The 25,245-nt window shown below is 41.1% G+C and overlaps 1 protein-coding gene across 5 annotated transcripts in view; it reads right to left on the bottom strand.

Annotated features, from left to right (window-relative positions):
• The window catches only part of DPP6 (dipeptidyl peptidase like 6), a 572,065-nt gene that overhangs the window by 32,217 nt on the left and 514,603 nt on the right, over nucleotides 1-25,245 (bottom strand). For all 5 annotated transcript variants that reach the window (XM_074550874.1, XM_074550925.1, XM_005480421.4 and 2 more), the window contains exons 11-16: nucleotides 21,298-21,421; nucleotides 20,446-20,484; nucleotides 11,423-11,530; nucleotides 10,790-10,881; nucleotides 9,080-9,127; nucleotides 7,026-7,144 (exon numbers count right to left, since the gene is read on the bottom strand). In XM_074550874.1, the coding sequence (XP_074406975.1) occupies nucleotides 7,026-7,144; nucleotides 9,080-9,127; nucleotides 10,790-10,881; nucleotides 11,423-11,530; nucleotides 20,446-20,484; nucleotides 21,298-21,421 (530 nt within the window). The remainder of the gene's footprint in view (nucleotides 1-7,025; nucleotides 7,145-9,079; nucleotides 9,128-10,789; nucleotides 10,882-11,422; nucleotides 11,531-20,445; nucleotides 20,485-21,297; nucleotides 21,422-25,245) is intronic.

Below are 25,245 nucleotides of genomic sequence, written 5' to 3'. Positions count from 1 at the left end.
AAAGATTTCCCAGGCCTATAGGCACCCCTCAGTTCCTCAGGGCCAGCACTGCAGTGACAGAGCTGTTGTCACAACGGGGAAAAGCGGATATACCCAGACCAATTCCTTTTGTACTTGTTCTTTAGGCATTTTATCAAGCACAGCTCAGTTACAACATAACATTTTGCTCCACAGCTGCAGAGTTGCCTGCTAGGAAAGGCAGAAATGGCTTCATTTCTGTTACCTGTCATCACTGATCTACAGCATCTAGGCTAAGCTGCTGAGAACCACTGTGCCAGAGAGGAGCCAAATCAGGTGACAATATTGTAACATTTTTCTTAAAAAATCTGTTTTCTTCTCTCTAAAGAGAGAGGCAGCTTTAAAGTCATTTGGCCTGTACAAGACTGACAATAAAGGCTGTCAGTCAGCCACAGACACAGCTTCCAGCAGAGATAATATTCAAAGAGACAGAATAAATAACAGTGGTTTTATGGCATTTTGGAACAAAAAAATTGTATTGTATCTGAAAGAAGAGGAAGAGCTATAGAAGAAGATAATTCCCTGTTCAGTAACACTGCTGCCCCTCCTCAAAGTGAAAGCTGTTTCTTCCCTAATTGGTGGCTGGTTGAAGAATAACACACAGTGTAGTGGCCAAGGCACTTCTCTATCCCCAGCAACCAGGCCAAGTGTGAGACAAAACTCCCCTTAGCACTTGTTACAGCCCTCTCCCCTCCAATTTTTTTTTTTTGTGACATCCCTAAAAATGATTAATCCCTTCTTGATAACACATGATTAGAGAGAACTTTGATAAGCAGGCTGGTAGGCATCCCAAGAACAACTCTGCCCTCCACCTATCATTTTCATTGTGTATTAAATGTCATTTATTGCAGAGATCTATGCACTGGTCAGGGTCTTCCCTTCTAGTCCTCTTGCCTCAGAAGGCATTAGCCCTTTGTGGGGAAAACCACACAAAACCTAGGGCCAGGATGAGCTTGTGGATGAGGTCAGCTGATGGAAAAGGACCAGCTGATATAAAGGATGCATTGATGCCACAGTCTGCCATATCAGGGACATGAACTCCAGGCTCCAGGACACATTTGCCAGCTCTGTGAGTCCAGCTGAAAGTCTCTGTGAGCTCACAGATTTTTTATGATAGTGAAGACACTGCAGCCAAAACCCCTGAGTGTCAGAGCACTGTGCTGTGCCAGGACAGGCTGCTTCCCTTGCTTTCCCCATGAACAACCTCATCAGGAGTTGGGTTTGAGTGGTGCTGCCTGGTTACTCTGGGGAGAGACAGAAGGAGCCGCTGAAGACAAAGTGTCCCCATATGTCACTGACAACTTTTGTGAAAAATCCTTTCTTTGGGATTTTTCCTCCTGAGAAGCTGTCAGGCCTCAGGAACAAAATGTAAACAATGATTATCTGCTGCTGTGGAATGCAACAGGTGTATCTGTGATTGGCCCATCTTGGATGTTTGTAATTAATGGCCAATCACAGTCAGCTGGCTTGGAGAGAGAGTCTGAGCCACAAGCCTTTGTTATTAATTCTTTCTTTTTCTATTCTTAGCTAGACTTCTGATGAAATCCTTTATTCTATTCTTTTAGTATTTTTTAATGTAATATATATCATAAAATAATAAATCAAGCCTTCTGAAAAATGGAGTCAGATCCTCATCTCTTCCCTCATCCTCGGACCCCTGTGAACATGGTCACACCCATGTACAATGGAAATACTAAAACACTGCACAGTTGACTACAGGGGTAGTAATTGATTGGGCTTCATCCTTCAGAGAAGGAGCTATCACCTAAAAATGGGTTTTAGTGCTTTATTGGCTGGTGTCATTCAGACTTGCCCCCTACATATCTGAGTCCCACTTAAGAAACAGGAATAAATTGCTTCCCATAGCCAAAAATTGCAGCTTCTTATCCTTTTCTTAATGAAATTAAAATTTACATCCCATTTCAGATGAGAAAAATCCAACCTCAATTAAATTTATGTGTCAAATAGCAAACCACTTCCATCCAGATTTTATTTCTGTTTATCTTAGATGGAATCAGTGGAGGTGCTTGTGCTGGTTTATGAGAAGAGGCAGAAGTGTAAACCCATATATTTTATGGTGCAAATGACAGTAGGAGTGACCTTGGTCAAGAAGATATTGCTTTTTCAACCATGTCTAGAGGAGATAATCTAGCAGCAGTCTGCAAACCATCATGTTTCCTTAGATCCTGCTACAGTAATTCAATCATGAGCATATAAAATTAGATGAAAAATAAGGTAACTGGCCTTCTGGGACTGACTGATTGCAATAAATGCTGCCTCCTGACAGCAAGCATTACACTGTCCTCTTTCAAGAGAGGTTACCTTCTATTGCAGCAGCTGCTCTCATTTCAGCCTGTGCCAGGTAGCAAAGTTGTGAAATATATTCTGCAGGACAGCAAAAAATCTCTTAAAGAAATTATATGTTCCCTTTAAAGCATCAAAAGAGTGAGTAGAAAACTTCCAGTTCATGCCCTTTGGGATCAAATGAGCGATGCCAGTCCTTTCTTGTTTTTTTGGGGTTCTTTTAGGGTTGATATTTTGCCTTTCCCTTGCCTTTCATTTAAGTATCACAAAGTATTTTATAAGCACTGATTGATTGCTCAAATCTTACAAACCTTGCCATCCATTGTAGAGAAGTTCAGCTGAGCCAAAGTCATGTCTGTGGCTCTAAACTCAAAGAAATTTGCAACAAAAGGTCACAAAAGAAGAGACAGAGTGAAGCTGAGGTATGGCGGAGGTTATTCTCTGTCAGTACAGACATTATTTTCAAGCCATAAAAGTTTGCCCATGTGTTTGTCCTGTAGACAGCTGACAAAATACAAATTTTTAAGCTACTACAGGCTTGATTACAGGAAAATAATTTATTTTAGCTACCTCCAAAGATACATATGGGGCTGACATTGGGTACACCAGTGATCACTATGAACACTCATTTTATGTCACAGTCACAGAGCAGACAGCAAGACCTGAGCTCTGGGTGCTTTAATACATATTGATGCATTTTATACATATTATGGAGATTTATGTACTTGACACATATTTAGATACAAATTTATGCATGTTAGACATGTTATGGAGAAGAAAGCACCAAACAGCCACAGGTATTGTCTGCCACTGTCTGGTCTTGAGCATTGGCTCCAACTGTGGGGATTTTTTGGGGGGAAGCAGAGATGGGAACTCCTGGCAGAAGCCCTTGGGGAAGAAGGCAAACTCTTGTTCAACCTGGTGGGCTTGCTCTGTCTGCTGGATCAATTACAGGATTTGCAGTGGCCCTTGATAGATCCTCATTCAAGGAGTGTGACTGTTCACAGGGGTCCGAGGATGAGGGAAGAGATGAGAATCTGACTCCATGTTTCAGAAGGCTTGATTTATTGTTTTATTATATATATTATACTAAAACTATACTAAATGAATAGAAGAAAGGATTTCATCAGAAGGCTAGCTAAGAATAGAATAGCAAAGAATGATAACAAAGCTTGTGGCTCGGACAGAGAGTCTGAGCCAGCTGACTGTGATTGGCCATTAATTAGAAACAACCACATGAGACCAATCCCAGATGCACCTGTTGCATTCCACAGCAGCAGATAACCATTGTTTACATTTTGTTCCTGAGGCCTTTCAGCTTCTCAGGAGGAAAAATCCTAAGGAAAGGATTTTTCATAAAAGATGTCTGTGACAAAGGACCTTTTCCTTTTTTTTTGTTATACGTGCATATGAATAAATAAGATTTCCTGTTAATCTAAACCATACCAGAGCATGAATGCTTGTGAGCAATGACCCAACACCCTGAGGAGCTGAGGCATGGCCAAGCTGTGGCTAAGCAGTCTGAGGAGCTGTGCAAGAGGAATTGTCCTCTTAGTGGATCCAGATGATTCTCCATGAAACCACAACACCTATTCATATCACCAAAGTCTGACAGGATGATGTTTTTATCCAGAAATTTGTGCTTCATCCAGAACAGAGGTTTCCACTGACCTGTCTGACATCAGCTGCAGCAGGAGCCAGAGGGAGCTGTCCCTGCTGCAAGTGCACCCACAGCACACACCTGAATTGGATGGATCCTACATGAAAAATGCCAAAAAGAAACGTGGTTCCCTCCAATTGCTTGAAAGCAAATAGGCTGAAAGATCTTTCACATTCATGTAAGTAAGGAATAATTCCACCAAATGCAATAGACTGATATTTTTATAAAATCACTGAAAATGGAAACTCTACCAAGATTTCTGTACTTTCTCATGTATGCATATTTTTTTTTAAAGTTTCCTGAATGGAGACACTGAGATGAGCTCCACAGATGAAGCTGTGCTGCATTTGTGCTATAGTGAGATTTGAGGATTTAGTCCTGAATAACTAAATTCAGACAAAGATATATTCAGCAGATGTAAATATATCTAATCCTAATGACCTTATAATTGAGTTATTGTTTACAGCAGCTGAGAATCAGGCTCACAGTTTATTGTGCAAAATCATTATCTTGTGTACTGGATTAATGTACACACTAATAAAACTAATTAATCTCTTCAGGTATCACTGCAGGTTTTTGTGATAATGTAATAAAAACAAAATCATCTCATAATTGTTGATAAGGCCCTTCAGAAACCTTAATCTTGTTATTCACAAATGCTTCTAATTACAGTACAACAATTTTCTTGATGCAAAGGAAATGGACATTGTCTCTGGTAGCTCCTGACAGTTGTTCTTGAAATGAAAACAAAAAAAAAAAACCTAAACAAAGTTTTTTTTTTTAGAAGGAGGAACTTAGTAAACATAATATTTACTACAGAACTGAATGTTTTTTGACAAATGACACTTCTCTGCATATGTCTGCCATAACTATAGATTCAGATTTACAGGTAAGTGCATTAAGTTAATTAGTCCATGAAATCAATTAGTGTATTGCCCTGTTAATGCTATTTTTCTGTACTGTGTTGCCAGATATTTCTTTTAGTACCTCTAAATGCCTCTGACATGCAACCTGTCATTCCCTTCCAGGGGAAAAACATGTTTTTACAATTGTCTTAATCCAGGTATTTTACTTTATACAAACTGTTCTACTTCTCCACTTTATCTTGATTATTTCCATTCTATCATCACAAATATTCCTTCCTTACCCTTGGTGCTCACCACAAACAGTGGCAGCAGTGGATTCTTGAGAGTCAGAGAAGGGGCAGCCCCTGCATCCCCACAGAGATCCCTGCTGTCCCCCTGCCATGGGCACCACCATCCCAGATTGCTCAGAGTCCCATCCAACTTGGCCTTGAACACTTCCAGGGATGGGGCATCCATAGCTTTTCTAGGCAACCTGTGCCAGGGCATCATCTTGCTCACAGTAAAGAATTCCTTCCTAATATCCCTTCAAAACCTACTCACATTTCTCTTGAGCTGTTGAAAATAAGGAATTTCCTGTTTGCTTTTCAGGCCTTTTCACAGAATCACAGAATCACTGGGTTGGAAAAGACCTTCAAGGTCATCAAGTCCAACCTGTTCCCTGACACCTCAACTAAACCCTGGCACCCAGTGCCACATCCAGTTTGTTTTTAAACACATCCAGGGATGGCGACTCCACCACCCCCACAGGCAGCCATTCCAGAACTTTATCACTCTTTCCATAAAAAACTTCTTCCTAATATCCAACCTATATTTCCCTCGACACTGCTTGAGACTGTGTCCTCTGTTTCTGTCAGTGCTGCTGCAGAAAGAGCCCAGCCCCAGCTGAGCACAGGCACCTTTCAGGAGCTGCAGAGAGTGATGGGGCAGCCCTGAGTCTCCTTTTCTCCAGGCTGAGCACCCCCAGCTCCCTCAGGGGTTCCTCACAGGGTTTGTGTTCCCAGCCCCTCTCCAGCCTCGTTGCCTCCTCTGGATTCCCTCAAACATCTCAACATCCTTCCCAAACTGAGGGGCCAGAGCTGGACACAGCACTCCAGGTGGGACCTCATCAGTGCCAAGTACAGGGGAAGGATGAGCTCCCTGCTCCTGCTGGCCACACCATTCCTGATCCAGGCCAGGATGCCATTGGCCTTCTTGGCCACCAGGGCACACTGTGGGCTCATGGTCAGTCACTGTCACCAGCACCCCCAGGTCCCTTTGTGCCTGGGTACTGTCCAGCCACACCATGCCCAGCCCAGAGCACTGCAGGGGTTATTGTGGCCAAAATACAGGACTGGGCACTTGGACTTGTTAAACTCCACCTTGTCAGACTCTGTTCATCCATCCAACCATTACAGGTCTCTCTGCAGAGGACATGCAGCCATTTGAGCAGCTTCAATCCCAGGAGCAGATGACTGGTGTGCATACATTTTGTGTGCAATTTTGGATAATTAAGCAGAATTAAATAATATAGATTAAGTTTTGTAGAGTTCTGCATTTAGTCTTGACCGAGCTGGAGAAAACTTCAATGACTCTTCTCCTGAAATACGTCTTTAGCCTCTTGGATACTCAGGCATTTTCTAAACAGGAAATCCCTGTTGGACCTGCAGATTATGCCAAGTTAAAGCAGATCTATGACATATGAGCAGGGAAGATACACCAGCTATTCTGTACTCACACTGTCCACCAGGAGCACTTCTGTAAGCTGCCTTTTTGGCAAATTTTCTTCTCGTAACTTTAAATCCCTCTATTCACAGTGTTATTGGTTGATGTATCTGGAACTTAGTCCCAGTCACCCACAGTCTATCCCACCTTGCTGGCTTCTCTCTCATAAAATTTCTGATGTTTTATATCCTCCAGGTTTTGCTGTTATTTCCCTTTAAGGATGCTTGTGGTGGCTGGGGGAATCTACCTCTACCTTCAGTGCATGTATACACAGAAAAAGGTTGTAAATATTTGCTTTCTAGCTACAAGTAAAAATATAAAAGAAAAATGTCAAGAGTAAAGCTTTAAAAGAAACATATTCATGTCAAGTCTTTCAAAGCTGACCTCAGGTACACAGAATGTCTGAAGATGACAGTGCTGGCTCTAAATCCTGCCCCTGAGGCACAACAACTGCAGTGACAGAACCCAGCACATACCTTCACATGTCAGCAGGAAGTATTCCAGATTGTGGCTGAAGGATGCACTGAAATAAGTGCAGTTTTCAATCAGATCACAGGACAGGCACCTCCTGTTGAAGTTCCCATTTGTGCTTGCACTGAAAAAGTTAATACAATTCCATGAAGGTCACTGAGCAAATGTTATTTGAAAGCAACATTACTTGAACCTTTCTTTAGAACAAGAATATAAATCTAATGTGTCCAACATTAGCAAGAGACAAAGTATTTCCATTTGGTTGAGTTTAAATAGCAATGATGGATTTTTTTCCTCCCCTGCTTGAATAGAGAATATATAAATGGATACTGATGTCATTTTGCAAGGTCAGGTGGTTATGAAGGAAGGCACAGTTTTTAAAAGAAAATGATGGTTGCAATTTCAGAAGAGGAAGTAATAATTTGGTGGATGAAGGCATGAAACAAAGGAGCAACATTTCAACACTTATTTGTATTATAACAGACAATAAAGAGCTGGAATTGCTTTCTCTAAGTTTCTTATTGGTTTCACTACTGGTCTGATTTGCTAGCTGCTGCCTCAGAGGCCAAAGCCCTTTGTACAGGTTTAAATAAAAAACCTCTGCTCTTAAAACCCCCAAGCAGAAAGGAGAGGTTGTATTTAGGGATCTCCTGTTGAGGAAGGTAATGTGGCCTCTCTGTTTACTTACAAGTTTGCTGCTAAGAGTCTACTGAATGTTGAAGAATTACAGATTACTTGCAAATATTAATAGATAGCATTTTGAAACTTCAAGAATACTAACCAAGAGATCTTTCCAGTATTACTGTAATGCAGATGAGTGATTTTTTGCTACCATTTCAAGAGATGAGGCTGAGAAATCTTTTTAGGATCACAGAGACTGAAATGAGTAATCATGGACTCTTGTTTAGGCTCAGATTTTATCTCTGACTACTGTCCTAATTAAATCTACTAAATCAAACACAAAAAAAGGAGGGGGAAAACTCTCCTAAACAGGTCTTCATCTGCTCTTTCTCTGTTGTCTGTGTGGGGAGATGAGGCTGATGAGGCACCAGGGTGAGATGGATGCTGACAAGGAGGAGTGGGGAGTGCTTTCACTCATGCCAGCAGCTCTTGAACTCTGCCTGGACTCTGTTTTTAAAGTGAGGTTTTCTTCTCATTTCAAAAGAAATGAAAGGTTAATTAAATTTTTAAAATTTTCTTCAAGAAAATATTCTCAAAAAACTGTGGAGTGCAGTGAACAGGCATATAGATCTCAAAAGAAAAAAACTATTCAATCACAGGTAATTTATTTTGCTCTACTTTCCTTCCCACTGAGGAACAAAAAGATATGATGTCATATGAGAGAAGGAAAATGCACTGACTGTCCCTTGTCCACTGACGCCTTCACCCGCTCTGCCCTTCGTGGCAGATGTTGTGATGGCAGCAGGGTGACTGAGAAGAAAAACAGGACAAATGGAATAATGATTCCAAAGCGTTTATTTAAAAATTTGTGTTTCCTCCACTCTGTAATCTGCTTCCACAACATTTCATAACGGCAACACAACCAATAGCTTGCTGTAAAACCAGCTTTTTACTCATCATATACTGAGGGACAATGCTAAAATCTTCTGGAACAGCAGATAAAAGGTTTGTAAACATAAAATATTGTTAATTCTTTTCAGTTCATGAAGAGGTGAGCTACTATGAAATTTCTCAAAATCTCTTTTGAAAAGTATAAAGACTATAAAGTCCACACCATTATTTTATGTATCTCTGAATTCCTTCAAGTGCTAAGCAGTTCTATTGTGAACTATCTTTTTGTGATAGTCAATCTTGACACCAATTTAAAATTTGAATTGATATGAGAAAATTGCTAAATGTAAAACATTTCCAAGTGTCAAACATTTTGATTGCTATGGTTACATGGTTACACTGTTTCTTCCAGTGACAGACTGAAAGATCTTGCAATGCCATTAAAGAAAAAAAAAACTTAAAAAATTGCTTCTACTGCAATTGCTTATGATTCGTGTAAAACTGAAGAAATGGGAAATTCTGTATATGAAGTTAGTAAAGCACATACCTGTATAAATGTCTTCTTCTTGGTGAATCTTCTGTGCTGTGGAAATAGCTGGAGGGGGAAAATAAAAGTGAATTGCACCTTTAGAAGGGTGTTTAGAAGTGTCTCATGCAACATCTTCACTCATACTGCCATTTTCATGATCTTGTAAAAGCAAGATAGGTTTAAACTAGGAAAGGATACAGAGGGACACATCACTATGAGGCTCAAGGAAGTAATTTTACACTGCACTGCTTTTAAAACAAGCATGGAAAACTTTGGGTCCTACACTGGTCATGTCAGTGGGTTAAAAAAGAATCGAGTGATTAAGTGGAAGACATCCACCTTTTACCTCAAGATTCATAGGTAAGAATTTCTTTTAAAGCTCTTTCTTCTCTCTCTAGAGGAAGTTTTTACTTCTCTGGCCACATTTATTCTTTGCCCAGCTAGTCAGCTAATCAGGGTTTGATGGGAAGCAGAGCCTGAAGCTGAAGAACACTTTGTTGTCCTTGTTCTGTGCTGAGACTGTGCTGAGCTCCTCTCTGGATAATCAACCTAGGCTCTGCTGTGCAGTGGCAGCTTCTGGAGGTAAAAGTGATGCTGCAGGAGGTGGCAACCTCAATCCCACCTGTGAAATCTGATTTAAACCCCCAAATGCATTTTGTGTGGATGATGCCAGAGCACAGGAGCAAATGTGGCATCCATGGGGTGAACAATGCCAGGAAGGGTTTTCATCCCTGCTGATCTGCACTTGTCTAGGCACACATCTTGATTCTACAAATTGTGTGTGGCATTTTCTGATTGACTGGCCACTTAAAATGCCAATAAGATTTTGGTGCTAGTTTGCTACTTAGGCCACCCCTGGAAGTGTTCAAGGACAGGTTTGAGGGGGAACCTGGTCCAGTGGAAAGTGTCCCTGCTCACAGCAGGGAGATGGAACTGGATGCTCTTTCTCCCCCAGCCCAAGCCATTCTGTGATTCTATATTTCTATGATTTTGTATTGTTCTGAAGTTATTGGTAACTGAGAGCATTCAAAATCTTGAGGAAGCACTGTGCTCTTAATGATCACTCAAAGTTTATCATATTCCACAGACTGTTTATTCCACTGTTCAGAGACCTTGAGTAACTGAGAGGTGAGAACCTTGTATCCACCCAAAAGTTTTTGTGGAAAGGAATCTGTTATTTGATTCCAGAAGGTGCCTAAATATTTTCTTATGTAATTTCTTGAAGTGTATTTGAAAAAGGGAATGTTTACAGAACTTATTTTAAAATCAGAAAGAGCAAGTGTGAAGAAGTGTGGGTTTGTTTTTCTTGTTTATCTTTTTTTTTTTTCCTAATTCTAACTAAATACTTTTTAATTTTTTTTCCCACTGCATTGGTATTTATGCAGGTCAACAAAAGATTCTCTCCAAAACTGACAAAGTGTTTGATGGAAACAGGCTGCTTTCCTACAGAAGGAAATATCAGAAGTTACAACAGGAGAAATTACTTGTCTGCACAAGTATATTTAACAGTCATAGAAAGAAAGGTTTGAACTGTGCAGATTATTCAAAATAACACAAGATATGAGTAATGGTGTGAGAGGTTAAGCCAAAATGGAGACAGCTTCCCCTGCTTTCTTATCCCCATCATTATGCTCCCAGGTTTCAGTGCATACACAACACCTTTGTAACCAGCCCAGAGCCCAGGGCTAAACAAAGGAAGTCTGATTTGTCAGGCCAAAGTTTACTTACATTTTCTGCCTCTTTTCATCATATGCCAGTATCTTTGTCACATCCCAATCTCCAGATGTAATGGCCTGTAAGTCATCATTGCTACTGTTGGGCTGCCAGAAAGAAAAGAGAAATAGATTTCTTTATTGTTAAAACTTCTGAAAAAAGGAGCTCTTCTGGCTCCATTGTCCATGAAAAATAAACAAAATATCTGCAATTTCCACCACTACACCTGCCATTTCTGTGAATTTGCAGGCATAGAAATAACAGAGGGTCTGAATCATCTTAACCATGACTCCACTGAAGATAATGAGGTGAATTCAGCCCAGAGCAACTTCAAACCCCTTCCTCTAATATAGGTGCCCACATGCTTCTGTTTAATCCTTTATGGCAGGGTGGAGATTCACCTATCTACAATAGAGGTGGCATTAAAAAAACCAAACCAATAACAATGTTTGGAAAGACACAGTCCACTGACCTTTTTCTTTGGAAATTCACATTACCTTATGCCCAAATGAAGCATCATTGGAGGTTTTCTTTTATGCCCAAGACTTTTTTACATCTTCACCTCCCCATCTCATTGCAACAAGCACAGATACCACTTTTTATTGCTGTCTGCCTCAGGTGAGACCCAGAGCAGCAGCAGGGAGTTACCTGTGAGGATGACATGGCAATGTGGTAGAAATGGCCACGTCCTCCCTGGGGAATCGCCCGGACAAAGAAAAACTTCCGACCATCCCTGGAAAAAACGGGCTCTTCATTCTGCAAAAGCAGAAAAATTATGGGTGTATTATTATTAATTGGTTGTATTTAGAATTGCTCAGCACTCCAACACCCTGCAAAATGAATTCACAGCAAACAGAAAGTACTCTTTGTGAGCAAGCTGAGGCAAACAAAGAGCCCACTGAAAACTGGAGGAAGTTTTGGGTTTTGCTTCTTGTTCTTGGGAAAACAGACACCTTTCAGCTGGGGGAGAACAGGCAGCAAGGAGATTTCCTTGGCTATAAAGTCAAGTCCCATTTGCAAAGCCAAAATGCACATACACAGCTGGCTGCTTGGGGCACTGGGAGCCTTTAGAACTGCAGTGACAAACCCTGTTTACCCTGCTGGAACAGCCTCTGTGTTCTTCCAAGGGAAAAAAAACTGAACAGCATTAACTGCTGTCTTTTTCTACTGCCTTACAAATGCTTATCTCACTGAATTATTTATGAAGGAGAGGATGAAGGAGAGGATCTCCTGCAGAACTCTGACACAGAGCTCCCAGGTGAACCTGGTGATTGACTTTTATAGGGTGACTGCAACTTCCCCCCAGAGACAGAAGAGACTCAGCAGAAGGAAAATCAAACACCACAAGTGGCAAGCAAGCATCTCCTGGAAGGGAGCACTCTGTTTGTTAACAAGAGCCCTGAGGCACATGAGAAGTCTCCACTACATGAAAAGGTTGAGCAGCAGATTACCAGGGAAGGCAGAAGGTTGGTCCATGTGGTGGGACACAGGAGCACTGAACCAACAGGACTGGCTACATGAAGCTAACTCCAAGTCTCTGTGACAAGTGTTCACAGGAGTCCCAGGATAAGGGAAGAGATGAGGATCTGACTCCATGTTTCAGAAGGCTTGAATTATTATTTTATGGTAAATATTATATTAAAACTATACTAAAAGAATAGAAGAAAGGATTTCATCAGAAGGCTGGCTAAGAATAGAAAAATAAGGAATGATAACAAAGGCTTGTGTCTCGGACAGAGAGTCCGAGCCAGCTGACTGTGACTGGCCATTAGTTACAAACATCCAACATGGGCCAATCACAGATGCACCTGTTGCATTCCACAGCAGCAGACTACCATTACATTTTGTTCCTGAGGCCTGTCAGCTTCTCAGGAGGAAAAATTTTAAGGAAAGGATTTTTCATAAAAGACGTCTGCGACAAGTCTCAACTAGCTGGGAGTGAATAATAAGCTGAAGCCCTGCTGAAACTGTCCTGTGATATCAGGATTTTCTGTGCCTGGATGGGCCTTTCCCTGGTTGGGGTTTGTTAACCCTTCTTTATCCAGGGCAATCCACAAGGAGATTGATGCCAGCCTTTTCTGGGTCGTCTGCAGTTCAGTGTTAATCAAACCCTTTGACTTTCTGCTTGGCACATGCCAAGCACTGAACCACACTGAACCAGCAGGAACCTGATCATACATGGAGACTTAAGGCACAGCAAAGGAATAAACATTTTTATTTCCCATAAGCTAACACATTATTCTTACTCTATGTTCCTTTGCTCCTTTGTTCTTTACTGATTAATTCTTTTCTTCTGTTTATCAGATTTGTCAGTGCTCTATTAGGTGTTCAAACTGTTCTTTTTGCCTTTTATTTTCCCCTGCTTAGGTTTTCAGTATATTTTAAAATGTGCCCATATGCAGCTTGTAGCAGTTCAATGAAATAATGGTTTCATTTATTTCTGACATTGTTCTGGAACCTGAAACACGAAACTCTATATTATTTCCAAATGTCTTTCATGACAGCAAAAACCTCACTGAATAATGAGTGTGATAGCTCAGGCAAACCTTCTGCTGGACAGGTTTTCCTTTCCTGAGGTAGGTAGCAATGAGCTCACCCTCCATTTCTATATCTGTGCCTCCTGCATTATGTATTCCAGCAATATGTCTCTGCCAGTGAGAGCAGGCTTTGTGCTGATGAGTTTGAGTTCATTCAGAGCTGCAGGGGACAGAGGTTCATGGCTCAGGTGACAGATGTGAGGATTGAGCACTGGGCTGATGATACAGGACAGTCTGTTTGCATGTTCCATTGCTGGAAAGGCAACACATGAATGAATGAGGCAGAACTTTGTGACAGAGATGATGGCTTACCCAGGGGGTAAATGGAAAGACAGGCTGAAATTCTCTTGGAACAGGATTTTATAATTTAGGGAGCTACACTGGGCACATAATTAAAGTATTCTGCTTGTGATATGAGCTGTCAGAACCTTTTGTCAATGATTGTTGACTGAATCCCACAATAATAGAACAGAACAGCATCCTTGAAAATAATAGATGAGTTTAGTGCTAGTAAAGACAATACTTTCACTATGCAGCAGGTATGGGATATTTGGAAGTTTTTGCCACAGGAGGATTATAGACACAGCTGGAATCAGTGGGTGAAAAAAGGTATTGAACAAACTCATGTTTCCTTAACACATTTTAAAGGATATGGGTATAGTCTCAAATGCCTGTAATCTTTTTGTTGTAGATGATAGTGAAATATGAGAAAGTTATGCCACCAAATACTTCAGCTTTATTGGAAAAGGGAAGGTAATGGGAGGCTGCTGGAGGGCTCAGAACCTCCTGGAGTGTTCAGTGCTGGAGCTCAGAGCTGCACAACTCAGTCAGTGTATCTGCAAATGGTCAGGAGAAGAGGAGTGCCTCAGGGCACATCCTGAGTTTAGCAGAATCAGGATGGGTGAGGAGACAATGCTAAATGCAGTCTGAGCTTCTGTAGACCCTAGAGAGGGGCACAAAGTCCTGGTGTAAAGAGTAACAACTAAAGAGAAGAAGGTAGAGTGTACTCAGTTGTGTTTGGAGAGGGACCACTGAGAATCACTGGATCTGCAGCCACCTGGGGAAGATTCCTCTGGCAAAACAAGGGAAGATAAGGTCTGTACAGGATGGTGGGGAGTGCACAGGTGTCTCTGACCTTGAGGATTTGCATGATCAAACACACACCAGGACAAATATTTGAAAGAGGATTTATCCGATTTAGGGTGAGCTGGAATTTATGAAAGATTAGTGGGCACAGAAGGACAGCTCCACCAAACCCACCCACACATCAACATGGGGCAAACAATCCTCATATTTCAGCACCACACATTGCACCTCCAAATTGGTTTGTCCACGCTCAACACACTCCCAGCCCTTCTGCAGTCCCTCACATGCTCTTGGACACGTTTCCCCACAGAAATTAGTGTTAAAAAATATTCTTTGCATGTTGGTTTTATTACTGACTGAGAGTTATACTTCCATAAGAATTATGATTTTCTGGTTCATCCTCAGGTTTTTAAAAGGAAACAAACTAATCTGAATGACTGGATCTTTTCCAATTGATTCTCTGATGCATTTTCCCTTCCTCAGCAGTCTCCTGCCCTCTCCATCTGATTCACCTTTGCCCAGATCCCATAATTAATGATTTTGCTGTGTTGTCAAATTATTCTTTCAGTGAAATGCCCCAATACTTTCTGTGTCACAGGCCCCCAGCTCTGATAAACAGATGGGTGTGACATGAATTCTTTTAATCCCTTGGTAAACACTTGGTTTAAATCCAACAAAGCAAACACCCAAAGTGCATTGACTCTAAAGGGACAATGCAGACACCTCCTCTTGGGGGCACAGGGGGAAGTTCTCTTTCCATCTCCTGACACACTCAGCCTCTGGGGCAGTGCTGAGCTTCATCTTCATCCCCGTCCTCATCCTCTTCTGTGGCTGGGTGCACCACACCTTTGGCCATCTCTGAAGCACCAAAATCAGGGTCAACAACTGGAGAGGATCCCATGTCCCTGGGTACAGATCCCCTCCACTGGGTGAAATGGGAACTTTTCATTTAAGCAGCAAAAAGATTATTTGTAGCCAGGAGCTGCTTTTTCATCTCTGGGAGATGAATTTGAGTATTTGAGTTATGGAACTTTGGGTCCTATTTCTGCTGTATCCTCTGTCTTTAGGCTAAAATTAGTTTAATTATGTTAAATAATTGGGATAAGGGATAATTGTATGGCAAAAGGGCTTTACAGACTGAAAAAGTGGGTCCTGTTTGTAAGTTCCTCTGATCTATGTTTTTAAATTAAAAATCTCTTTTCAAACCTCATATTAACTACGTGTAAGAATCATTACTGGGTTATCATGCAGGATTAAAGCAAGGGAGTAGCAAAAGAAAAATGGTGCCAGATTTTCATCACCTCCACCTTTTAAGAGAGTGAGTCTTTAGCTTCAGACTGAGGTCATCTAAAACAATGGTCAAATAGGACTGGAAAGAAAAATGCAACCCAAAGAAGATGTTATCAGGGGAGGGCAGCCAGCCCATGCAGGCAGTTTTGGAGGTTACAGGTCTCTGAACAATTTTATGGTCTCCTGGTCCTGCCAATGTCAATGCCAAAGACTGCAGCCCTTGGTGGAGTTGCAATTGCATCCTGGTTTCTAATTAAATCTTTTTTTCAGGCTACATACACAATTAAATAAATAAAACAATTAAAATGCCAGTTAAGTTTATCATCAGCAGGTGCTCAGAAATTGCCTGATTTCTCCCTTGCTGAATCATTGCCTGTACATGACCACCCTTAGAACTATTGGAAACAGGCTTCTTCACAGAAATTGAAACAAAATTGTTTACAGCTATAATTAGTGTTTCAAACAGTTTGTGTTTTTAAGCAAAAGCAGGAGTGAAGTTCAGTCTGGCTCTTGTGATTAGAAGTGCACAAGAAAGTATATAAATAAAAAAAAATATAAACTTGCAGAGTCCCTGGGCAGTTTTAGTGAACATGTGCCACCTCATCTGACAAAGAGTGACAGATAATTTCTAACAATTACTGTGTAAATATTCTTCATTATACTTTGAGTAGTTTATTCTATTTTTCAGCTGCACAGGGAGGGGCTGCATTATTTCTTCTTGCCTGTGTTGGAGAGAGGCTCTCCGAAGATTTTGGACTTGCATAAAATATATTTATAAACTTGAGCCCAGAAGGAAACAAGAGATTTTTACTATGACCTTGCATTCACAGACTTTTAAATGCCACTGAGTCACCAAACTACTAAACAACAAAATTCAAATTCATGGCTTGTATGGTTTATCTCAGATCTCCCAGGATTTCAGGCAGCTGAAAAAATTCAACCCTGTCATCCTTGGACATCACCTCATGTCCCTGTTGAATATCTTCTTGTCTCCTGCTCCCAGCTGACTGATTGTCCTTATTTGAGGATGTACCTAAATTCCCAGGAAAAAGGTAAAACCTGTGCAAAAAACCTTTCAAACCAGGCATATAGAGAATTTTAGAGAAGTATTTTAAAGAACAAGGTAAGCAGTTGGATTCCTTGGTCCTGCTGATTTAAAATTGGGATAGTTCTCACAAGGAGGTTTTTGGGGTGGGCTGAGCCCTGCCCAGGGTCCCTCGGCTGTGTGACCCCACTGCCATCACCCTGGTGTCTCACTTACAAACATTTATATTAAAATGTCTCAACCAAGGAATCCTCATCCTGAGCCCAGCCACACTCCTGAGCTCCTTCAGCAGCTGCCTGATGTGCAATTCATCTCCTCCTTGAAGAGGTTAGTGGACCCAAACCAGCATTTAACATTTTCACATCATCCTCATAGTCGGGCACACATGCCATGAAAATACCTTTCCAGTTATCTAGATTAATGTGTCATAGAATAAAAAGCAAATATAGAAAATCTTATTGTCTCCTGCTCCCAGCTGTTTGTCCTTATTTGAGGATGCACCTAAATTCCCAGGAAAAAAGGTAAAACCTACCTGTGCAAAAAACCTTTCAAACCAGGCATATGGAGAATTTTTAAGGAGTATTTTAAAGAACAAGGTAAGCAGTTGGATTCCTTGGTCGTGCTTATTTAGAATTGGGACACTGCTTGCAAGGAGGTTTTTGGGTGGGCTGAACCCTGCCCAGGGTCCCTTGGCTGTGTGACCCCACTCACTTGCAAAGCAAGTGATTTAATTTTAATATAATTTGATATAATTTTAATATTTATATTCAAATGTCTCAACCAAGGAATCCTCATCCTGAGCCCAGCCACTCCTGAGCTCCCTCAGCAGCTGCCTGATGTGCAATTCATCTCCTCCTTGAAGAGGTTAGTGGACCCAAACTAGCATTTAACATTTTCACATCATCCTCATAGTCGGGCACACATGCCATGAAAATACCTTTCCAGTTATCTAGATTAATGTGTCATAGAATAAAAGGCAAATGTAGGAAATACAATTATCCCAGTAATCATGTTCAGTGAAAACTAGAATTTTAAGTAATTTTGTTGTCAGAAATACTCGCAAAAGAGCTATATGATTCTTCAGACTGCTACAAAGGCTTTTGAAGGATGCTATCAAATGTCTCCAAAGTCCATAGAAAATGTTATTTTGGTTTAGCACTGAGATGTCTGACTCATTTGGCTATAATGAACACCCTTCTCTAACATTAAACTAAGAGTGTGCTCTCAAACTAAGTATATGCTTTTTGGAGATGTAGTAAAACAAAATGTATTTCCCTGGAGCAAGGCCATTAGAGACTGACAGATCATTTACTTCAGATATGAGGATAAAGCACTATCTTTTAATGCCTGTCCACGTGGTAGGTGACTAAATAACTACAGCAGTGTAAAAACACAAGTTCTATTATGCTGTATTAGTAATATAAAACACAGTATAAAACACAGATTCTACTATACTGCAGTAAATAGCAATGGAAGGATTATTTTACTGCTATTGCCTTCAAACTTATAAAAATAAATAATGCCATTTAAGGGTGTGGTTTTTTATTTGTTTGGGGGTTTTTTTGTTTGTTTTTTTTCTTTTTCTTTTTTTTTTTGCTTTTTTGTTTGTTTGGTTGATTGGTTTTTTGATTTTTTTTTTAACATACAATACACGGACAATTGAATTTCCCCTTGATTTGGCTTGTCTTTTAAGCTTTTGTTTCCTACTCAAGCCAATACAGTCCTTATGAATGTAAAGAATATTTCAGCACCATTTTTACTCTATATCAGCAAAAGATTATTTGAAATTGTCATGGTTTGAGCCTGGCACGACACTTTAGTATACTCAAACTTCAGTTCATGAAGAGGAAAGGAGTCCTTCTTGTTCCATAGGCTTCCCCTGGAAACACACTGAAACCTCGTGTGCTTCCCTGTCACTTCGGCACCGCCCGGAAAAAGTCCTTTTGCCGCTTGTGACATCTTCCTTCCATGCCCAGTGTTCTCACCACTGACGCATGGACCAGAGCTGCTTTTAGGGTTGTCTTTCAAGGATGCCTTGTCTCACTCCAAAAAGGCACAGTCTCTGCTTTGGGACATCTGTCCCCCCCATATTTTTCCAACCCCCTGGGGCCGGGGGGTCCTCACGATGTACCCTCCTGGTTCCGAGCCACTGCTTCCCCCTAAGTGCAGTCTGTGTCACAGGAACAACTGAGTCCATGGCCACAAGAAAAGTCCAGCCAAAAGGCCACTCCAAATCATCTCTCCCCATCCAATCATCTCCACGTTCTTCGGGCCAGGTCCTTGTCTCATCTCATCTCTTATCTCCCTTCTTATTCAGCTTCGAGGAGGATTAGCATTTTTGCAAGGCCCCAATCATGAAAGAAAGGGGTTAAAACTTTCAGTCTCTGTCCCAGAGCTGCGGGCACTCCCACACACGCTGCCCACATGCTGCCGCTCCGGCCGGGCACTCTTCCCCCCCCCTTCTCCTCCTGGGCCGGCTGCTATCACATTCGGTGTCGCCGGCTCTCTCTCTCTCTCTCTCCCTCCTGGGGGGGGGGGAATGGCTGCCCGAGGGCTGACTCTCTGGGGTCTTCCACCCTTCCATCCTTGAAGGCCTCCTCACCTCCAATCTCTGTCCAGGCCCAGGACCTACCACGTGGCTGCCCCTCCCCCGCCCAGCAGCAGAAGCTGGACGGGGGGGAGATCTGACCTCTTCGCCGCGACGTCCCAAGAGAGCCTCCCAGGCCAAAGCCCTGCTTTTAACCCCTGTGTATTCTCGGAGGTGTGTCCAAACCCCACTGGCTACACCAGGTGTCAGTATGGAACTCAGAACATCCATTGGTTTGACCACAGCATCCCAGAATTCCCACTCCTTCCTGGTCAAACCACCACAGAAATGCTTGGAGCACAAAATCTATTTCCCCATAAAATCAATTTTCCTGTGGATCACACACAGCCCTTTGCTGCGGGACAGCCACTGGAACAGAGGAGAGCATTGTTCTTGCTGTGAACTGATGAAGTGCCATTTCTACAGGGTCTCGAGCAGGCTGTGACAAAAATTTGAAATGCTTTAAATCTGGACTTGGAAAAATATATTGAACAAGCTATTTTGTGACATGCTGCTCCCTGTCTGGTGTTCATACAAGGCTTGAAAAACAGTTTAGTGTTGTGGCTGAATCGAGATCACAGCTTCTCTCTCAAAAAAAGCTTCATTTAATCTGAGATCCCTTCACAAACTGACTCCTGGGCAAGTGTTATATATGATATTTAAGTGACTCAAGAGTCCATCTGCATGGTTTTTGTCACTGAATGGACAGAGATCCTCTCAATAAAATGAACAGAAAACAACAACAACAACCATAATAGTGTTTAAACTGTCATCATCAGTGTCAGGGCAGGGTATGAAGGGTTGTGTCTGAGGCTGATGAGTCAGAAACTGCCAGTTCTCATATATATATATATACACCTATACAGATACTCCCACCCACATCAGCTTTTCATCTCTTTTAAATACAATTAAATTGCAGGCTAAGGACTATGGGACCTACCAGAGTGGATGGCACCTTTACTGAGAACTTGTTTGTTACTGAGAAAGCTCTTTTCTGTTACACACATCATGCTATCTTCCAAGCAGCTCTCTCAAATCTGGAAATCAGATTTTTCTCTTTGGGGAAAAACTCAGCGAAGAAATTGTCTTACCAAAAACTTGACTACAAGGGGAAGATCACTCTTACCTGTCTGTGCAGCCAGGCATCACTCTCATCTTCATGTTTCTAAAAGACAAAAAGATCATTAATACCATACTTGTCATATATTATGTTTTGCCTATCAATGCATAAAGCTGTTGGATTGGAGTTGAAAAGTTGGTCAGAAATACAGAGAAACTGTTTAAATATGTGCTTCTGGAATGGAATCTAGTGGCTGCTTTTCTTGACTTTCCTCCCTGATGGATAAACATTCACTAGCTCAAGAAAGCATTTTACACATACAGATAAAATACATAAATCCACAAGATGTATTATTCCCCAAAGAAATAAATCTTCTTAAGAAATAAATAAAGGCTGAAATGAAAATTATTAAGAAAAAAACTTCTCACCATGCTCTATGCACAGAATTGCTTGATCTCTTTCAAGGGATAGGTGTATTAGAACAATTTTATACAGTAGAAACACATGCCAGTTTAAATGGTAGAATCTGCTAAGAGAATCTGCTGATCTTATATCAATACACCATTTGTATTAGTGCACTTATAGAAGGGATTAATTAACTACAATTAAGATATGTGTAGATAAGCATGAGCTTGTTTTGATGCCATTAAATACATATAATGCAGCTTGAATATTGCAAAGGTATTTAGGTTGCAAATTGTTGCTTGTGTGCAGGTAAAGGTAATCAAGACAAACACAGAGTGTTCTTGGATTACTTGAGTGTTAAAAAAAATTAAAATTTGAACATTGTTTATGTTCTGTATGCCTAAATTAATGTGTTCCAGCTGGCTTTTCACCATGTAAAATAAGTTAAATAGTTTCTCCCTGCATGGGTTTTGGACACTGATGGCAAGTGAGTGCTCTGCAAACCCCTCCTACCTTGGTGCAGACCCCCGTGGTGGCATCACAGAGCGTCAGGATGGACACGTTCTGGGCCCTGTTCAGCCAGTTCACTGCCACCTTGGTGCTGGTGGCCCATTTCACCATGGTGATGTAGTAGTCCCTGCAAACACACACACACAGAAACCAGATCACAACGCTGCCACCCTGAACTGCCACATGGCAGAGCATCTGCTGCAGGCAAACAGGCCAGGAGAGAGCTGTGGTTTTAGAGAACATCATGTCCTGATGTATCCAGACTGCTTTATGTATGGATTTCAACCCCTAAAAATGACATTTTTAGGACTGAGCAGGTGTTTTATCTGCCACTACTGGAAGTTATTTTCAAAGAAGAGACGAATACAGAGATAAAGAATCTTTCAAGCTATTCTGTCTTCCAAGAAGGATTGAACTGCCTAGGGCTACACATTTATGCACAGGTGGAAAAGAAATTGCAAACCATTTCCATTCTGAGCACACTAAAGTGAGCTGACTCAGACCCATCACTATCAATGGTTGGGCTCTTGATGCTTATGAAAAGCTGATGGCCTGCTGGCTACACACCAAAGTGTCCAGGAGTGTTGTATTAAAAGACAAATAGTAAGAAGGATTGAGTTTGGAGTGACACAGGGTTCCTGTAAAGCAGATGCAGCTGGTTGCCATAAAGACATCAGCAGAGATAGTTTGCATGAGCAAAACCACCCTCCTACACTGCCTGCACCATCTTACTGCTGGACATTTTCAGGTTGTGATGGTACTTGGAGCAAACCATGGGTGTGGGCTGCACAGTCCTGTAATTGATACCTCCAGGAAAAGCCCCATTCAATAGTGAGGACTGCAGCCACTTGGGCTGGGTTGGAAAATGCAGGAATAAATTCACTGATGGTTGTTTTCTCAGAGCCAGGGCATGATGCTACCAATGTCCACCTCTGCAGCAATTCAGGGCTCCACCACTTCATTTGTAGGGCACAACTCTGGCTGAACTGCCAAAGCTATGATGTTATAATATTCTGCTGGGCCATGTGGGCCAAGACATCCTTAAAGCATAATAAGACTTTTTACAGCATACAGTCTATAAAAAATTTATTAGTTCATTTGTTTGCTATAAAATATGTATAAGGAATTGTTGTTCTCGTTGGAAATAATGCTCTGTGTCACAGGAGAGCCCTTTGAGTTCTGGCAAGAGCTCCTGCACATACTGAAGAGAAAGGGCAAAAGCACAAAGGTCTGTTTGTCTAGAAAAATAACAAGCTGGAAATTGATTTTGTACTTTTCAGTATTATTTAGTGCCTGAAATTGGCTGCAGGGAAAATGAACAAAAGGCCTCAATGCTTGCATCTACTGAACTAGAGGGAAGGATATGCCCAGGTGAGACAACAGCAGTCTGAAAATTTAGAGCCTGAAATAAAATTGTAATTTTACTCTTCATCAGCAACAGTGTAGGCCCTAAGAGGAAAAAAAAAAAAAAAAACAACACAGCAAAATTAAACTGTATAGCTGTCTCTTCTTTCTCTCCAAAATGAACTGAGCAGATTCAGTCTCCCCAGTAAAGGAATGTGATTTTAGTACTTATTGTGGCTTGGAGCATTTCTTCTATAAATCAAATTTAAAGTTTCAAAGACATATATTCAATTTTTACATCTCTCTCACTATTTGAACACAGGAGCCACAGTTCTTTCTCAGGAACTTTTAGTTTTTATTTTAGGTGAATCATGGTCTTCCCTACCCCAGAGAAGGGCGTGGAGTCTCAATTCCCCTCTGAACTCTGTTCCAGTCATCAAGACCACAGATAACCCAGCCCAAAGATAGCAGCAGATACCTGGATAGTCATTATTCTAGTTTTTGAGTAGTGGGGAGTCTTTCATTCCATTTACTTCCCTTCACATCTCTTCTATAGGACACCCAAGTTTTATGGTTCTCATTTTGCAGAGGAAAATGAGACAAGAATGTGTGATTCATCTCAGCTAGTGTTCAACATCTGCTGCTCCTGCAGCTGCATGGTGGAGCAGCCAGTGGAGAGAAATGGGAAATCAGTGCAATTGCCAAGCCCCCTCTGCCTGACTTGTCCCACAATTTATGTGGAGCTGATTTAAGGGAGAACTTTTTTCTTCCATAGAACAAAATACCAGCAGGTCCTTGAGCACTGCATTTACAGACATCCACAGCAGAGCAAAAGGGAAGGGACACCTTGCTTGAGCCCTGCCAGGGAGGGTGAAGCCATCCTGAGTTTTGCAATGGATTTCCACATCCCAGTAAAGACATTTCTGGTTTGATCTGAATCATCTGAGACCGAGGTTATTGCGCAGCAGCCTTGTCCATGCCCCAGCTCTCCATGGCTGCTTCCTGGAGGCAGGAATCCCAAACATGAGGTGTGACTCTACAATATGAATACCTACAGTATGGCCAAAGTCACAAACAGCACAAAGAACAGACAGGGATTTATCACAGGCCAAGGGACAGGCAGCAGCCCAGCCCATGATCCCTGGGCTCAGACACTGCCTCACAACCAGGCTGGAATTGTCTGAGTTTTTCCATTATTTATTTGTTTCGGGCCCATGCCAGAAGGGCCAGTGATGATTTCTGCACTTGATGGAGATAAAATCATCCCTCAACTTGCCACCTAAGATGCAAATAGGAGAAATAATCTGGGAGATGATCAAATTTTGACCATCTGCAGATGAAACTCTTGAGGTCCAGTGGTTTTCACCAAAATAAAAAAAGCCTGTCAGGCATAAAATATTATAGTACTACTTTTCACCCTTCAATTTCAACCCCTTCTCTTCACTGTCTTTTTTTCACAGAAGAGCATGGCTTTGGAGAAAACTTGAAAAAATATTCAGAATGAAAGATATTTAAAAAAGACAAGTGATCAATATTGTACATTTCACCCATAAATATGTTTTCCCATCATCAGCTTTGCTTTGTTTTTTCTTGTTTATTTTCCTCTTTGTTTATTTTATTTTATTTTATTTTATTTTATTTTATTTTATTTTATTTTATTTTATTTTTTGGTTTTAACTGAAAAATATCCAATTTCTGTGGAAAATTTCTGGCTTCTTTCAATTTTGATAGAAAAAAAGGCCGTGGCATATCTCCACTTTATTCTCAGCTTTATTAATTGTACTAAATCACTTTGCTCCAGATAAAAAGAACACAAAATCCCACTCTGTCCATACATCATCTGCACTGAGCACACTGAAATGCTTCAGATGGGATGTGTCTGCTGGAAGATCCTTATCACCAGCTTCCCCTGCTTTCTTGAGACTCCCTTCTGTAACTGAATGTGCCGTACATCCCTCTTGCCTGTTTTAATAACATTTTATCACACTGATCTTCTCATTTCAGAAAACATATGCATAATGAAAATACACCCCTATTGCTCTGGCAGCACTACTTCTATCATCCCTAGAGATGGAAATTGCCATGGTTTTGATGAAATATACAAGCACTAATTAATTATGATGCATTTTGCATAATTTTGCAATATTGATTGCAACTAAATAAATTATGGCCACCCATAACCATACAGAACAAATTTATGAACAACACTTGGATCCAGCAGTCAGAAGTTATTGCTGTAATTAAAACTTTTCTGAGTCTCTCTGTTTACAGAGAATGCTACCAAAAAGAGAAATTATATTGTTCAGGAGCCACCATTCTGTTACTGTGATGGGGATACTGTGATCCTGAATTCCCACTTGCTGTAGACAGGTGTGAAGTTGTATTTTTGAAAGGCAAATACCCATTTGGTTTGGCCACAGGTCACACATCTTCTTTTGTATAAATGTGTTTGGATCAATTCAAAGTTATTCAGTGTAAGTCTGTTATAATATAGAATTCTATAAAATGCATGTAAAAAGATGAGTAAATGAAAAAAAAATAAAGCAGATTTACACAAAATGAAACTTTCTGATAGCAGCAGAGAAAGGTCCAGTGTTAAAAACTGAA

Source organism: Zonotrichia albicollis, chromosome 1 (assembly GCF_047830755.1).
Source record: "Zonotrichia albicollis isolate bZonAlb1 chromosome 1, bZonAlb1.hap1, whole genome shotgun sequence".
NCBI classification, from domain to species: Eukaryota; Metazoa; Chordata; class Aves; order Passeriformes; family Passerellidae; genus Zonotrichia; species Zonotrichia albicollis.
Note: the sequence above shows the minus strand (reverse complement) of the source record. Positions and strands in the feature narration are given on the sequence as shown.